Below are 17,057 nucleotides of genomic sequence, written 5' to 3' on the forward strand. Positions count from 1 at the left end.
GCTTTTGATCCTAGGTCTTCACATGATCACCCACTAAACACCGCAAAATATTACCAAGGGATCGATTGACAACCTCTGTTTGGCCATCCGTTTGAGGATGATATGCACTACTAAAATTGAGCTTAGTGTTCACCATTTTCCATAGGCTGTGCCAAAAATGACTCAAAAACCTAGTGTCTCGATCTGAAACAATAGAAGACGGCAATCCATGCAAACGGTAGACGTCTCGAAAGAATAACTGGGCCACATTAACTGCATCCATCGTCTTTTTGCAAGGAAGAAAGTGCACCATCTTAGAAAAATGATCAACAACCACAAATATTGAATCATTTCCCTGTTGAGTACGTGGTAAACCCAACACAAAATCCATGTTGATGTCTACCTAAGGTTGTGATGGAACAGGCAAAGGCATATAGAGTCCTGCATTGGTAGATGTGCCCTTTGACACCTGACAGATTCGACATCGTTTAACATATCTATCCACCTCCTTGTGCATTGTAGGCCAAAAATAAGATGATTGTACCAACTGTAAAGTGCGATCTCGGCCGACATGCCCTTCACCATGCAGCTCCCTAATTATTTGAAGGCGGAGACTAGAATCAGGGATGCCCAATTGATTGCCTTTGAAAAGAAACCCTTCATGCAGTAGAAAATCAGACATCTGTCCAGATTGTATACCCTGCAGAACAACAGAAAAATAAGGATCAACCGTTAGCTGCTCCATGAGGACATCCATCCCCGGCACACCAACCCTCATGGAAACTAGCAAATTACTCCTTCGACTCAATGCATCAGCCACCCGATTTGACATCCCAGACTTGTGTTACACCACGAAAGTGCATTTTTCCAAGAATGACATCCACCTCGCATGTTTGTGTGACACCTTATCTTGACTGCGAATATGTCTTAATGAATCATGATCTGTGAACAAAACAAATTCCTTATGAAATAGATAATGGCGCCAATGCTTCACCGCTTGGACCACTGCATAGAACTCAACATCATAAGTGCTATAACGCAGCTTTGGCCCCGTCAACTTCTCACTAAAATAGGCAACCGGTCGTCCTCCTTGACTTAGAACTGCTCCAATCCCAACCTTGGAAGCATCCGTTTGTAATTCAAACACTTGAGAAAAGTCTGCCAATACAAGAATCGGTGATGTAGTAAGCTTCTCTTTTACTAATTGGAAAGCTGATTCTGCTGCTTCGGACCAAGTAAAGGTCTTCCCTTTCATACAATCAGTCACCGGTGCCATAATAGAACTAAAGTTTGGAATAAACCTCCTATAGAATGAAGCAAGGCCATGAAAGCTTCGAACTTCAGTGATGGTAGTTGGACTTGGCCATTGTCAGACAGCTGCTACTTTAGACTCGTCCACCTGTATTCCTTCCTCAGAAACAACGTACCCCAAGAACAAGACTTTAGGAACCATAAACACACATTTCTTCATAGCTGCATACAAACTATCGCATCGAAGCACGGTCAAAACCTGCCTCACATGGTTGACATGCTCACCAAAAGTAGCACTGTAAATAAGTATGTCATCAAAATAAACAACTACAAATTTACCAATAAAGGGCCTGAACAACTGGTTTATCACACGGGTAAATGTACTAGGAGCGTTTGATAAACCGAAAGGCATCACCAACCACTCATACAATCTTTCACGAGTCTTGAAGGCAGTCTTCCACTCATCCCCAGGCCTAAGTCGAATCTGATAGTACCCGCTCTTCAAGTCCAGTTTCGTAAAGATAGAGGCACCGCTAATCTGGTCAAGTAGGTCATCAAGTAGAGGAATTGGAAATCTGTACCTCACTGTGATCTTATTGATGGCGCGACTATCAACACACATACGCCAAGTACCATCCTTTTTATAAGTCAACAAAGCAGGAACAGCACACGGGCTCATGCTCTCCCGAACATGACCTTTTGAAATCAAGTCCTCCACCTGTCGTCGCAACTCCTCATGCTCTCCGGGACTGATTCTGTAGTGTGGCCTATTAGGCAACTGAGCTCCTAGTTGTAGATCAATATGATGTTGGATGTCATGTAAAGGTGGCAAACCATCAGGTAATTCATTAGGGAAAACATCAGCGAATTCCTTGAGCAGAGGAACCATAGCCTCAGGAATTTCAACCTCCTTAGCAACTTCCTTCCCGAGCAATACAAAAATTTCACCTTCCGCCTCCAACTCGTCTTCAAACTGATTAAGGGTCAGTAGAGTACCCGAAGGTCTCGGAACTGGCTCCTTTGGCTTATTGGGAACCAATGTTATCTTCACACCACCAAACAAGAAACTGTAAGTATTAGTCCGCCCGTTATGATCTATGTTACGATCATACTCCCAAGGTCTACCCAACAACAAATGACAAGCATCCATAGCAACCACATCACACCACACATCATCTTTATACGTGGTACCAACAGAAAATTGAACAAGGGCTCGTTTAGATACAGTGACCTCGCCACCCTTCTTAAGCCACTGTAGCTTGTAAGGTTTAGGGCAATTTTCTGTTTTCATAGCCAACTTTTGAACTGCTTCTTCAGATATAAGGTTATCACAACTTCCAGAATCAATAACAAAAGTACAAACCTTTCCCAAAATAGTACATGTCGACTGAAAGATGTTGTGTTTGAGCCAATCATCACCAACAACTTTTGGTGTAAAACAAGACCGCCTTACCACCAAATTTACCTCCACAACTCCAGTCATAACTTCCTCTTCGCATTGATGCTCTTCGTCATACACAGGGGGATCTTCGTAATATTCACCGGCATCATCATTTTGCCAGTCATCATGCTCAGCAAACAAATGACGTTTTCCAACCTTCTTGCACTCTGATTATCGGTGACCTGTCTCCCCACAACTAAAACACTTCAAGATGCTACTAACAGTTGTCCTAGGATTTGGTCCAACACTGTTAGATGTCGGTCCTTGTTGATTAGCCACAACACGGGGTACCAAACCACCCGTCCCGGAACTTCCTCCAATATTTCCAGTTGAAGACGAACCGCCCACCCGACGACTTTGTTTCTCAAAAGCCAACGCCCGTTGGTGGGCTTCAGAAATAGATACCGGGTCGAACATATTTACAGATGTCACACCCCCGAACCAGACGGCGGAAACGTCCGGGGGCTGTCGTGACTCAATTGAATACCATAACATCGAATATATATGAAACATAACAACATTCGTCACCATTCATCAACATAGTACAACCAGTAGTGTTTACATAACATACATTGTTTAAACATTACATTCCCCAAAAATTAAGTTGTTTAATTCATACAAAAATAAACCGCAACCGTCACTGGATATGATTTCCCTTGATTCACTGGCTCCCTGAGAATACAAGTATTTTGAAAAACATCAACATATGAAATGTTGGTGAGTTCATAAGTAGTGTTTGAAATCGAATGTTTGTATTGTTTGAAGAACCACCAGAAAATCCGATATTTTCTGAAAAGATAAGTTTCCGAAAACGTTTGTGAAGATCCATAGGTATGCTTGTTTGTTTCTATACTTGTAAAAAAAATGTTCGTTTAGAATGTATGCATTTCAAATTTGTAAGTATTGAAAACCCTAGGAAAACCCGATGTTCTCCTAGTTCCTTGAATTACGTGATGTTACATTGAAACCATTGCATAGCGTATAGTGTCAGTCCCAGGCGACGTTGGAAGGTTTTCGAGCAGGATTATTTACTACAAACCCGCGTTACACAAACGCCCAGTTTATAGTTATACTAACGACTCCGAAGGCGTCGTCAATACTAATCGCGTTATCCAATCGCCCTGACTAGGTGAAGTCCCACATCCGAAGAGAAAGAGGTCACGAAGACCCCGGTAACTCCATTAGCCGGTTGGGGATAAAATGTACGAGGGGTGCCAGACCCGCCTCGCATGAAATGTAGACCTTACTAGCAAGACCAAAGGACCCTTGGGGACCGGTGGTATACAAGCCATTGAAAGTCCATTTACGTTGTGTCGGATCGGTAAAACCCAACACTCCGTAAAAAAATGTCTTCGGGCCTTAAGATCAGGTCATTGGGCTAGCTAGGCTCAACGAACAAGATTTTACACTTGTGGGGCCCAAAGATGGTGCATAGACGTCTGTGCACACTCGCATGTGTATGTATAACCAAACGTTACTTGTATGAATTGTAGTGTCGTAGTGTTAGTAATTGTAGATTTCTATTGGCTCGAGACCGAGCCAATTCGTTTAACAACGACTTTTGGTATTGTAATGTATTGTATTCCGTTGATAGTCGTGGTGCCATCATTTGATCAAATTGGGTATATTGAACTAGCCTTGAAATATTCCTGTTTTCAGCCCCTCATCATTTGTAAAATTTACATTTTCAACCCCTTATATTAAATACTTCCCGGTTTAGTCCTTAAACTATTTTTCTTGACATTTTAACACCAAAAATTATTGAAATTAATATTTTTCAACATATTTTTCATAAAAACAGTTTAAGTCCTTGAAAATGCAGTTTTCACGGTTTTAACCCCTTCTTTTCGCAATTTTTACAATTTTGGCCCAATTTGGAAAATTTTTGCAACTTTGGTCCTTTTTAAATTTAAAAAGCATTTTAAACCTTTGAAAAGGAGTTGGAACACTTATAGTCCACTGTTTTACAGAAAGTTACAGTTTTGGCCCTCCAAAACAGAAAAATTCGCATAATGGGCCTTATTGGGCCGAAAGTTACATTTTTAACCCATTAAGCTTAAAATTTATGTTTTTAGTCCCCTAAATGAGTATATTTCCAGAAATTTATTTATGAAAACTGTTTTGGCACACTTCATCCATCAGAATCTGTGACATGTCGATTTGGGCCCTTATTTTTGCATTTTTCACATTTTAGGCCCAAAATTTGTGTTTTTAACCCAAAGAAATTATTGCTAAACTACTTAGCCAATTTTTCTTGAAGCACTTTGTGTTTAGAAATATATTTGAAGTTAAAATCATGTAGCACAAGTTATATCTCGGTTTTGATGAGTTTTGAGGCTAGATCCAACATAAAAACACATAAAAGCATACATATAAGCATGGAAATCATACAAGGCATACAAACACATATAGATCTACACTTTCACTTGTATTCCCCCCCCCCCCCCGCCCCACAAAACTCATAAAAACAGAAAATAGGGGGTATGAAGCTCACCTTGGGGTGTTGATTCGGTTTTGCAAGGAAAATGGAAGGAAAAATGAAGTGTTTTTGGCCTTGGCTCCCTTTGATGAAGATCTCGAGTTTTGAGATGGTTCTAGGGTGCAAGATCACGATTTTTGCATAGATTAGGAAAGGATTTTGATAACAAAAGAATTTAAACCATAGATCTATGCATAATCTTACCTTAGATGATGATTTACTTGCAAAATCCTCTTGGAAAGTCCCTAATTTTCGAGATTTTTGGAGAGGGGAGGAAGGAGAGTTCTTGAGTGTTCTAGAGAGAATTTGAGATATTTTTGGTGTGTGTGAGAGGGGATTCGGCCGAGAGTGGGAAGAGAGAAGAGAGGAAGTGATATTTGAAGTGATACATGCATGGAGGTATGTGATATGTGCCTAGAAATCCATTAGATAATAGTGAGGTGTCACTCACAAGTCAACATGCTTCCTTTCCTCTTGGGCTCATGCATTGGGCCGAGAATGGGGAGAGAAGAAGGAAAAATTGGGCTCTTTGCCCCTAAGCCCAACATTAGAGGTAGTTTAGGGTATTTATTGGCCTTATAAAATAAAATTGTGATTTTTATGCTTTATTAAGCTAGGTTAGGTTAAATTATGGATCAAAACTTGTGTTTTATTTCATTCTAGGTTCTACCTAGCCCAAAATATTGCAATAAACGAATGTGGGTCCAATTAGAACCCAATTAGGGTCCTAAACCCATGATAGTCCAATTTGGAAATTCATTGGTCCATTTGGATCCAATAAGGAAGTCCTAGTCCTAAATGGACTTAACAAGAATTTCTAGGGTCTCCAATTGTTTGATGACTACTTATAGTACTTGTATCTTGTATTTGATTGAAGTTTTTGATTCACCTGTACTTGAATGCATAGATTACATGGCTCAAAATTTATAGTTGTGACATCATCCCCCCGTTAGAGGGAATTTCGTCCTGAAATTCTGTTTGAAAGCTAGATTTGAGAAAACTAGAATAGGTGAGGGTACTTTTGCTTCATTTGATCTTCGCGTTCCCACGTGAATTCTGGCCCACGCTTTGCGTTCCACCGTACCTTCACGATCGGGATGCGACTCTGCTTAGTACGCTTCACCTCCCTGTCTATAATCTCGATTGGTTCTTCGACGAACAGGAGATTCTCATTGATTTTGATTTCGTCAAGAGGAATGACAAGGGTTTCATCTGATAGGCACTTTTTCAGATTAGAAACATGAAACACGGGGTGTACACCGTTTAGCTCTGCGGGTAGTTGTAGTCTGTATGCTACTGGACCTATTCGGGCGACGATTTCGAAAGGTCCAACGTATCGCGGGTTCAGCTTTCCCCGTTTTCCGAAACGTATAACCCCTTTCCAGGGTGAGACCTTCAACATTACTCGATCACCGACCTGGAATTCTAAGGGCTTTCGCCGTTTATCAGTGTAGCTCTTTTGCCGGTCACGCGATGCCTGTAATCGAGCTTTGATCTGGACAATCTTTTCTGTGGTCTCGCGAATGATTTCCGGTCCCGTTAATGCCCTGTTTGACGCATGTGTTCTTGCTAGCTGGGTGTCACCTACTTCAGCCCAACATAACGGTGATCTACATTTACGCCCGTACAGTGCTTCGAAAGGGGCCACCTTAATGCTCGAATGATAACTATTGTTATATGAAAACTCGATCAACGGTAGGTGGGTATCCCAAGACTTTCCGAAGTCTATCACACATGCACGAAGCATGTCTTCAAGCGTCTGAATGGTTCGTTCGCTTTGACCGTCCGTTTGTGGGTGATACGCTGTGCTCATATCAAGATGAGTTCCCATTGCCTTGTGGAGCGACTGCCAAAAGCGTGACGTGAACCTACTGTCCCTATCTGAGATGATAGATTTTGGCACTCCATGAAGTCTTACAATCTCTCGTAGGTATAAACGCGTCAGCCTCTCCATCTTGTAGGACTCTTTGATGGGCAGGAAATGGGCAGATTTCGTCAGTCGATCGATGATTACCCATATGGTGTCCAAACCGTCCGGCGTCTTGGGCAGCTTGGTCACGAAGTCCATAGAAATCCCCTCCCATTTCCACTCAGGGATTGCCGGTTGCTGTAACAATCCGGAAGGTTTCTGGTATTCCACTTTTACCTTGGCACACGTAAGGCACTTACTAACATAAGTTGCGATTTCCGCCTTCATGTTAGGCCACCAATAGTGCTGCTTAATGTCCAAATACATCTTGTCCGAACCAGGATGAATGGAGTATCGTGTCTTGTGGGCTTCCTTCATAACGATCTCCCTGAATCCTCCGATCTTTGGAACCCAAATACGGTTCATGAAGTAGTATACCCCATTCTCTTTGACTTCCAGGTTCTTCTCCATTCCGCGTAATGCCTCGCTAGTTCTATTTTCCGTTTTCATAGCCTCTGCCTGGACTGATGCAATTTGAGCGGTCAGATGAGACTGAATGGTTATCGAGTGCGTTTTCGTACGGCGATTTGTGTACTCCTTCCGACTTAATGCGTCAGCTACCACGTTGGCCTTGCCTGGATGGTACTTGATCTCGCATTCGTAGTCGTTTAACAACTCCACCCATCTTCGTTGTCTCATGTTCAGCTCCTTCTGATTCAAGATGTGCTGGAGGCTCTTGTGGTCTGTGAAGATGGTGCACTTTGTACCGTACAGGTAGTGCCTCCAAATTTTTAGGGCGAAGACCACGGCTCCCAGTTCTAGGTCATGGGTTGTGTAATTTACTTTGTGCGTCTTTAGTTGATGGGACGCATATGCTATCACTCTTCCACGTTGCATGAGGACGCAACCTAAACCTTGATTTGACGCGTCACAGTAAACTACAAAATCTTCCGTCCCTTCGGGTAGAGATAGTACAGGAGCGCTACAAAGAGCTTGCTTCAAGGCTCGAAACGCAATCTCTTGTCGGTCTGTCCACTTGAATGGCACACTCTTTTGCGTAAGCAAGGTAAGTGGCTTGGCGATTTTAGAGAAGTTTTGGATGAATCTCCTATAGTAGCCTGCTAGGCCTAAGAACTGACGAATTTCTGTGGGCGTAGTCGGAGTTGCCCATCCTTCCACAGCTTTGACCTTAGAGGGATCCACATGAATTCCATCTTGGCTAACTACGTGACCGAGAAAGTTCACGCTCCATAGCCAAAACTCACACTTAGAGAGTTTGGCGTAAAGCCTTTCCGATCGCAGCGTCTCTAGGACTTGTCGGAGATGTTGGCCATGCTCCTCTTCGCTTCGAGAATAGACGAGGATGTCATCGATAAACACAATGACGAAGTTGTCCAAGAACGGTCGACAGATTCGGTTCATTAGGTCCATAAATGCGGCGGGTGCATTTGTTAGACCGAAGGGCATTACGACGAATTCATAATGTCCATAGCGGGTTCGGAAAGCGGTTTTAGGGATATCTTCTTCTCGGACCTTGAGTTGATGGTATCCGGATCGTAGATCAATTTTAGAAAAATAGCTAGCTCCTTGGAGCTGGTCGAATAGATCATCGATCCGAGGGAGTGGGTAGCGGTTTTTAACAGTGAGTTTATTCAACTCTCTGTAATCGATGCACATTCTGAAAGATCCGTCCTTCTTCTTGACAAAGAGCACCAGAGCTCCCCATGGCGAGTAGCTAGGTCGGATAAATCCCTTGTCCAGAAGCTCACTGAGTTGGCTGGACAATTCCTGCATTTCAGCAGGTGCCAATCGATATGGTGATTTAGCGAGAGGAGTTGCTCCTGGGACGAGGTCGATTCGGAACTCAACCTGTCTCTCTGGGGGTACTCCTGGGAGATCTTCAGGAAACACGTCCGGGAATTCACACGCTACCGGAATGTCTTGGATGTTAATTTCTTCTTTGGTCTTGTCCACTATGTGGGCCAAGAACGCTAAGTTGTTCTTTCGCAGATGTTTTTGTGCCTTGATGCACGAGATAAGACGAAGATTCATGCTAGGCTTGTCTCCGTAAATTACTAGGGTTTCGTGATTCGGGAGACGAAGGCTGACGGCCTTCTCGTGGCACAAAACCTCAGCATGGTGGGGGCTTAACCAATCCATGCCGATAATCACATCGAAACTCCTAATTGACACTGGCATCAGATCTATTCGTAAGACGTGTTGGTTAAGGGTTAGGGTACATCCAGTGTAGATTTCTCTAGTGGATTCGGTCTTCCCATTGGCCATTTCCACCGTATAGGTTTCATTCAGCTTTTGGGGTTGTTGTTTTAATAAATGTTTAAACTTCTCGCTTACGAAACTTCGCTCCGCTCCGGTATCAAATAAGATGCATGCATAAGTGTGGTTTAGGAGGAACGTACCGGTCACAACTGCGGGGTCCTGAACTGCATCCCTCTGACCCATAGTCAGCATTCTTCCTGCTCCTCTGTTTCCTGAGTTGTTGTTGTTGTTAGGGCAGTCTCGACGGAAATGTCCCGTCCTTCCACACCCGAAACAGGTGTGGCTAGGCCCTGCGTTGCTGCCGCCGGCATTGGTGTTGTTGTTATTGCGAGGGTTGTTGTTGTTCTGGTTGTTTCCCTGATTCTGGTTCTGAGAAGGATAAGTCCTGCAGAACTTTGAAGTGTGTCCCCTTCGGTTGCAACTGGTGCAATGGAACTCCCTACATTCTCCTTGGTGATGGAAACCGCACTTGTTGCATTTGGGATGAGTACCGGAATAGGGTCTTGAAGTGTTTGAAGCAGCTGAGGCTGGAGCATGTGGTGTGGCTGGAACCAGTGCAGTGACAGCGTTAACTGCCACTGTTTGCTGCTTTTTAGAGGCCTCGGGGCCCTGAAGCCCCTTTCTCTTGTTGTTCCATCCTTTCTTACCATCACCCTCCTTTTTCTTCTCAGCCTCTACCGGTTTCTCGCCCTTTTTGTGGTTATGATCATATAACCTCTTTGCCAATCTCTTCGCACTGTCAAAAGTTTCAGGGTTCGCAGCTATCACATTTCCTTGAATGGGGGATGTCAGTCCCCAAATGAATCGTTCAATCTTCTTCTCCTCTGAAGTGATCATACCCGGGCACAACAGAGATAGTTCGCTGAATCTCGATATGTAAGCATCGATGTTCCCATTCTGCACCGTGAGATTCCATAGTTCCTGCTCCATCTTCTGTATTTCGCCTCGGGGGCAGTACTCAGTCGTCAACATCTCTTTCATCTCTGCCCAGGGAATAGAGTTGGCGACCGGGAGTGTCATGGCTTCCACATGACCATTCCACCAAGTGAGTGCTTGGTCCACCAAAGTGCAGGCCGCGAACTTCACTTTCATCTGCTCGGGGCACTCGCATATCTCGAATACCGACTCTACCTTCTCGATCCATCGCTTTAGGGCGATCACTCCTCCGGTACCGTTGAAAGTTCGGGGTTTAGCGTTCGCAAAATCCTTGTAGGTGCACGTTTTAGTGTGTCCTTGGTTCGCCCCGTTGTTCGAACTTCCAGATCCTTGCCCGTTACCTCCTCCGTTGTTTCCTCGGTGAAGTTGTGCCATCGCTGCTGTGACTGCAGCCGACACGGCTGCCTGGAAAGCAGTGGAGTCAGCTTCGGGCGGGGTTGGTCCTGGGTTTCCGCGAGTAGTTGGGCGAGGCATCTTTCTGTCATGAAACGGAAAGATGTTGAGTGTTCGTGGTTTCCGTGAGGTGGCGACTCTACTAACTAGGTGTATGGTACGAACCTAAACATTACTATCATCAAGCATGCAATCATAATGTCTCAACACATAGCAACTAAGAATAATTTAGCAAAACACGCAAAAGTTCATTAATATTATCCGCATTTAGTACAAGAAAATTTGCTCGTAGGAGCATACATAGATAATGCTAATCTGACAGTATAACGGCTCCATGAGTAGTGTAGTCACTTAAACATAGAGCCGGAGTACATAACATAGTTCCTAATAACCTACTATAATAAGTCTATTCCTAACCGCGATGAGCTGCGTCAGGAGGTGGTGCCGAAGATGTGGATGCTCCCTGAAGACGAGCAACCAAGCGTTCCGCGTCCCGGAGTCGAGACTCCCACCGAACCTGTCTCATGTGAAACTCTCGAAGGACGTCACGCGTCTCCTGCTCCGCACGCTCGACCCTAGTCCTCAATTGGTGTACCTGATCCGCAGTGTCCTGGGCAAGATCGCCCGTATTCCGTAACCGTTTTACCATGACTGGAAGGGCTCGGTCGGCCGGTCCTCCATCTCTCAGGTCAAAGAACTCGCGTGACATGCCATACGGGGGTCGCTGTCCCTGCTGTCTGCTCCATCTCCAGAGGTCCATACCCCAGGGAGGTGTAGGGCCAGTGGGGCCCACTCGATATGCAGGCACCCGGATTGGGTAAGGGGGGTTGATGACTTCGGACTCCGCATCCGAATCACCCCCGTCGCTATCATCGAGCTCCTCTTCGAAATGCTCTTCATCTTCTTCGGGTTCGACAGGCTCGCCTTCGGCTTCTGCCTCCGGTTCCCCGTCAGGTTCCTCCTCGGGGTCCTCCTCGGGTTCCTCTTCAGGCTCTTCCTCAGGTTCCTCCTCAGGCTCCTCCTCAGGTTCCTCCTCGGACTCCTCTAGCCACCCGTTGTTTCCCTGATTAGGGAAGTAGGGGTCTCCCGGGTGATGAAAACCAGCCATGCTGTCTGCGCGAGTTCGTGAATATACTACATTATCCTAGGATGCTATATCCATCATACATACTAAGCAACATTCTCTTTTTGGGTGATAAGGGTATAGTTTTTGGTTCCCTGGCTATTCCGATCTCATCAAGACGTGTGTTAGTTTTACCTTGGAGAGAACGTAGTTGATCAGGCTACATTCACTCCTTGGTATCCCTAAGAAGAGTCCCGAATTAACCGAGATACCAGTATTATTGTGTTTGTTTCAGCGTTAGGTTCTTATCCCTAATGCAAGCAAGTGTGTTTTATTTACTTGTGTTGTTCAGAGTTATGTTAGTCCCTCTTTTTGGTTTATAGTTGCATATCAATGTATGGCTCGACATGCTAGTTCACTATAAACAAAGCTCTGATACCAACCTGTCACACCCCCGAACCAGACGGCGGAAACGTCCGGGGGCTGTCGTGACTCAATTGAATACCATAACATCGAATATATATGAAACATAACAACATTCGTCACCATTCATCAACATAGTACAACCAGTAGTGTTTACATAACATACATTGTTTAAACATTACATTCCCCAAAAATTAAGTTGTTTAATTCATACAAAAATAAACCGCAACCGTCACTGGATATGATTTCCCTTGATTCACTGGCTCCCTGAGAATACAAGTATTTTGAAAAACGTCAACATATGAAATGTTGGTGAGTTCATAAGTAGTGTTTGAAATCGAATGTTTGTATTGTTTGAAGAACCACCAGAAAATCCGATATTTTCTGAAAAGATAAGTTTCCGAAAACGTTTGTGAAGATCCATAGGTATGCTTGTTTGTTTCTATACTTGTAAAAAAAATGTTCGTTTAGAATGTATGCATTTCAAATTTGTAAGTATTGAAAACCCTAGGAAAACCCGATGTTCTCCTAGTTCCTTGAATTACGTGATGTTACATTGAAACCATTGCATAGCGTATAGTGTCAGTCCCAGGCGACATTGGAAGGTTTTCGAGCAGGATTATTTACTACAAACCCGCATTACACAAACGCCCAGTTTATAGTTATACTAACGACTCCGAAGGCGTCGTCAATACTAATCGCGTTATCCAATCGCCCTGACTAGGTGAAGTCCCACATCCGAAGAGAAAGAGGTCACGAAGACCCCGGTAACTCCATTAGCCGGTTGGGGATAAAATGTACGAGGGGTCCCAGACCCGCCTCGCATGAAATGTAGACCTTACTAGCAAGACCAAAGGACCCTTGGGGACCGGTGGTATACAAGCCATTGAAAGTCCATTTACGTTGTGTCGGATCGGTAAAACCCAACACTCCGTAAAAAAATGTCTTCGGGCCTTAAGATCAGGTCATTGGGCTAGCTAGGCTCAACGAACAAGATTTTACACTTGTGGGGCCCAAAGATGGTGCATAGACGTCTGTGCACACTCGCATGTGTATGTATAACCAAACGTTACTTGTATGAATTGTAGTGTCGTAGTGTTAGTAATTGTAGATTTGTATTGGCTCGAGACCTAGCCAATTCGTTTAACAACGACTTTTGGTATTGTAATGTATTGTATTCCGTTGATAGTCGTGGTGCCATCATTTGATCAAATTGGGTATATTGAACTAGCCTTGAAATATTCCTGTTTTCAGCCCCTCATCATTTGTAAAATTTACATTTTCAACCCCTTATATTAAATACTTCCCGGTTTAGTCCTTAAACTATTTTTCTTGACATTTTAACACCAAAAATTATTGAAATTAATATTTTTTAACATATTTTTCATAAAAACAGTTTAAGTCCTTGAAAATGCAGTTTTCACGGTTTTAACCCCTTCTTTTCGCAATTTTTACAATTTTGGCCCAATTTGGAAAATTTTTGCAACTTTGGTCCTTTTTAAATTTAAAAAGCATTTTAAACCTTTGAAAAGGAGTTGGAACACTTATAGTCCACTGTTTTACAGAAAGTTACAGTTTTGGCCCTCCAAAACAGAAAAATTCGCATAATGGGCCTTATTGGGCCGAAAGTTACATTTTTAACCCATTAAGCTTAAAATTTATGTTTTTAGTCCCCTAAATGAGTATATTTCCAGAAATTTATTTATGAAAACTGTTTTGGCACACTTCATCCATCAGAATCTGTGACATGTCGATTTGGGCCCTTATTTTTGCATTTTTCACATTTTAGGCCCAAAATTTGTGTTTTTAACCCAAAGAAATTATTGCTAAACTACTTAGCCAATTTTTCTTGAAGCACTTTGTGTTTAGAAATATATTTGAAGTTAAAATCATGTAGCACAAGTTATATCTTGGTTTTGATGAGTTTTGAGGCTAGATCCAACATAAAAACACATAAAAGCATACATATAAGCATGGAAATCATACAAGGCATACAAACACATATAGATCTACACTTTCACTTGTATTCCCCCCCCCCCCCCCCCCCCCCCCGCCCCACAAAACTCATAAAAACAGAAAATAGGGGGTATGAAGCTCACCTTGGGGTGTTGATTCGGTTTTGCAAGGAAAATGGAAGGAAAAATGAAGTGTTTTTGGCCTTGGCTCCCTTTGATGAAGATCTCGAGTTTTGAGATGGTTCTAGGGTGCAAGATCACGATTTTTGCATAGATTAGGAAAGGATTTTGATAACAAAAGAATTTAAACCATAGATCTATGCATAATCTTACCTTAGATGATGATTTACTTGCAAAATCCTCTTGGAAAGTCCCTAATTTTCGAGATTTTTGGAGAGGGGAGGAAGGAGAGTTCTTGAGTGTTCTAGAGAGAATTTGAGATATTTTTGGTGTGTGTGAGAGGGGATTCGGCCGAGAGTGGGAAGAGAGAAGAGAGGAAGTGGTATTTGAAGTGATACATGCATGGAGGTATGTGATATGTGCCTAGAAATCCATTAGATAATAGTGAGGTGTCACTCACAAGTCAACATGCTTCCTTTCCTCTTGGGCTCATGCATTGGGCCGAGAATGGGGAGAGAAGAAGGAAAAATTGGGCTCTTTGCCCCTAAGCCCAACATTAGAGGTAGTTTAGGGTATTTATTGGCCTTATAAAATAAAATTGTGATTTTTATGCTTTATTAAGCTAGGTTAGGTTAAATTATGGATCAAAACTTGTGTTTTATTTCATTCTAGGTTCTACCTAGCCCAAAATATTGCAATAAACGAATGTGGGTCCAATTAGAACCCAATTAGGGTCCTAAACCCATGATAGTCCAATTTGGAAATTCATTGGTCCATTTGGATCCAATAAGGAAGTCCTAGTCCTAAATGGACTTAACAAGAACTTCTAGGGTCTCCAATTGTTTGATGACTACTTATAGTACTTGTATCTTGTATTTGATTGAAGTTTTTGATTCACCTGTACTTGAATGCATAGATTACATGGCTCAAAATTTATAGTTGTGACAACAGAGTCCATGATTTGGACTCGTAGACCCCCAATATATCGAGCAACGAGTTGTTCCTCCGTCTCCTGGATATCGTTTCGGGCAATCAATTGGTAGAACTCAGTTGTGTAATCATCAACTGATTTGGCACCCTGCTTCAGATTTTGCAACCGTTGGTACATCAACCTTTGAAAATTATGGGGTAGGAAGTTGGATCGTAAACACTTCTTCATCTTCCTCCAAGTCACGACCTTTGACTTTCCAAGCCTGTCTCGTGTCAGTTTCAGTTGTTGCCACCATGCAGATGCCCTACCACGTAGCCTGGTAGCAATCAGTGACACTCTTTTGTTTTCAGGGACTTCTTTGAACTCAAAAACTTCCTCGACAATAGCCAACCAGTCAATGAACCCCTCCGGATTCACACTGACCCCGTCGAATTCCGGGATATCAATTCTTATTCCGGCCTCCCAACGCCTATTGTCACCTCTATGGTCATGCCCTGGCCGCCTTTCTAGATCGTCTACAGAATATGAACCGTCACTGCCGCCGAACGGGTTCCCAAATTCACCATCTTCCACTTGAGAATGTGTTCGAGACCATTGCCCTCCTCGATTCATCAGTTTGACCATCCTATCAGTCATTTGGTCAATCATTTGATCCATCTCCTCCTCCATTCATGCCATAATACGTTCTTCTAGTTCTTGCTCATGAGCATTAGCGGGCGTCCTGTTTCTCCTCGGAGGCATTTTGAACCAGGAATTCGGCTCTGACACCAACTGATGCAGCGCAAAAAACAACACAAAGATAAACAAGAATGAACCTGTTGATTCTAAAAGAAAAGCCAGGACAATCTCTTCAAAACCACATTGATTCTACGAATACCGTGGGATTGGCTTCAAATCTGGATTAACACACAGAATTTGGGAGAAAATCGAAAGTTCATAAAATTGATGACCGACCGTCCAAATTACATCAAAAACAGTTAAATAAGAAGCAGAAATTAAAATGAAACCCTAAAAGTCCATGGGCCAAATACAAACCCAAAAACAAAACCCAAAAATTAAGGAAAAATAACAAAAATTTTCATAACTCCATTTAGAAAGTGATTTCTGGACTCAAAAATAGGTAAGTCCCCTTTGGGTACTTATCTAGACGTGCTCCTTGCTCCAATCTTCGATTTGACTGGTCGTACGCCCGAAACGGAGATTCGTAGCCAAACTTATGGCTATTTCCGTGAAGCCCCTTTAGTCACACGATCGTGGGCCTCTACGAACGCAAGGGCCCGATCCGCCACACTAGGGCCCGCATCATCCCCTCCTGGGTAGACAAAATTCGACCTCGAATGTGCACCATGGTCATCATCAGAAGAATCCCCATAATAAGGAAGCAAATGCTTTACATTGAAAACATCGGAACAACGAATGTGACTTGGCAACTGTAGACGGTAAGCATTGGAATTAATCTTCTCCACAATATCCACCGGTCCAATCTTCTTAGCTGACAGCTTGTTGTACTCACCAACCGAAAAACGATCTTTAGTCAAAACAGCCCAAAAAAAGTCACCTACTTCAAAATCAACTTGTCTGCGTTTTTTATATGCATCTTGCTTGTACTTGGAGTTAGCTCGGACCAAGTTCTCATGAACAGCCTTATGAACATCATGCAGTCCTCCAACAAAATCCTGCACTTTCTTTGGAACAACCCTAGAAACGGGCAGTGACATCAAATCAAGTGGTCCCCGTGGCTGAACAGAATAGACTACCTGGAAAGGACTATATCCAGTACTTCGGTTGATAGCATGATTATGAGCAAACTCAGCTTGACAAAGCTTTTGATCCCAGGTCTTCACATGATCACCCACTAAACACCCCAAAATATTACCAAGGGATCGATTGACAACCT

General features: G+C 43.2%; 1 protein-coding gene across 1 annotated transcript; it reads right to left on the minus strand.

Moving 5' to 3' along the window:
• Positions 1–1,348: 1,348 nt before the first annotated feature.
• On the minus strand, positions 1,349–15,829 carry LOC145010541 (uncharacterized). The gene is made up of 2 exons (XM_078969068.1): positions 15,205–15,829; positions 1,349–2,838 (listed from the first exon to the last, which is right to left on the minus strand). The coding sequence occupies exons 1-2, from the start codon at positions 15,827–15,829 to the stop codon at positions 1,349–1,351; spliced, it is 2,115 nt and encodes a 704-aa protein (XP_078825194.1).
• Between the last annotated feature and the right edge of the window lie 1,228 nt (positions 15,830–17,057).

This window comes from Lactuca saligna, chromosome 8, assembly GCF_052625555.1.
Source record: "Lactuca saligna cultivar CGN05327 chromosome 8, ASM5262555v1, whole genome shotgun sequence".
Classification (NCBI taxonomy): domain Eukaryota; kingdom Viridiplantae; phylum Streptophyta; class Magnoliopsida; order Asterales; family Asteraceae; genus Lactuca; species Lactuca saligna.

Bases quoted from the DNA above. Each gene is read 5' to 3' on its own strand.
- LOC145010541 (XM_078969068.1), bottom strand. From the start codon at position 15,829: ATGGAGGAGGAGATGGATCAAATGATTGACCAAATGACTGATAGGATG. The intron at 2,839-15,204 runs GTCTACGAGTCC...ACCGATAATCAG, and splicing joins CGTTGCTCGATATATTGGGG to AGTGCAAGAAGGTTGGAAAA.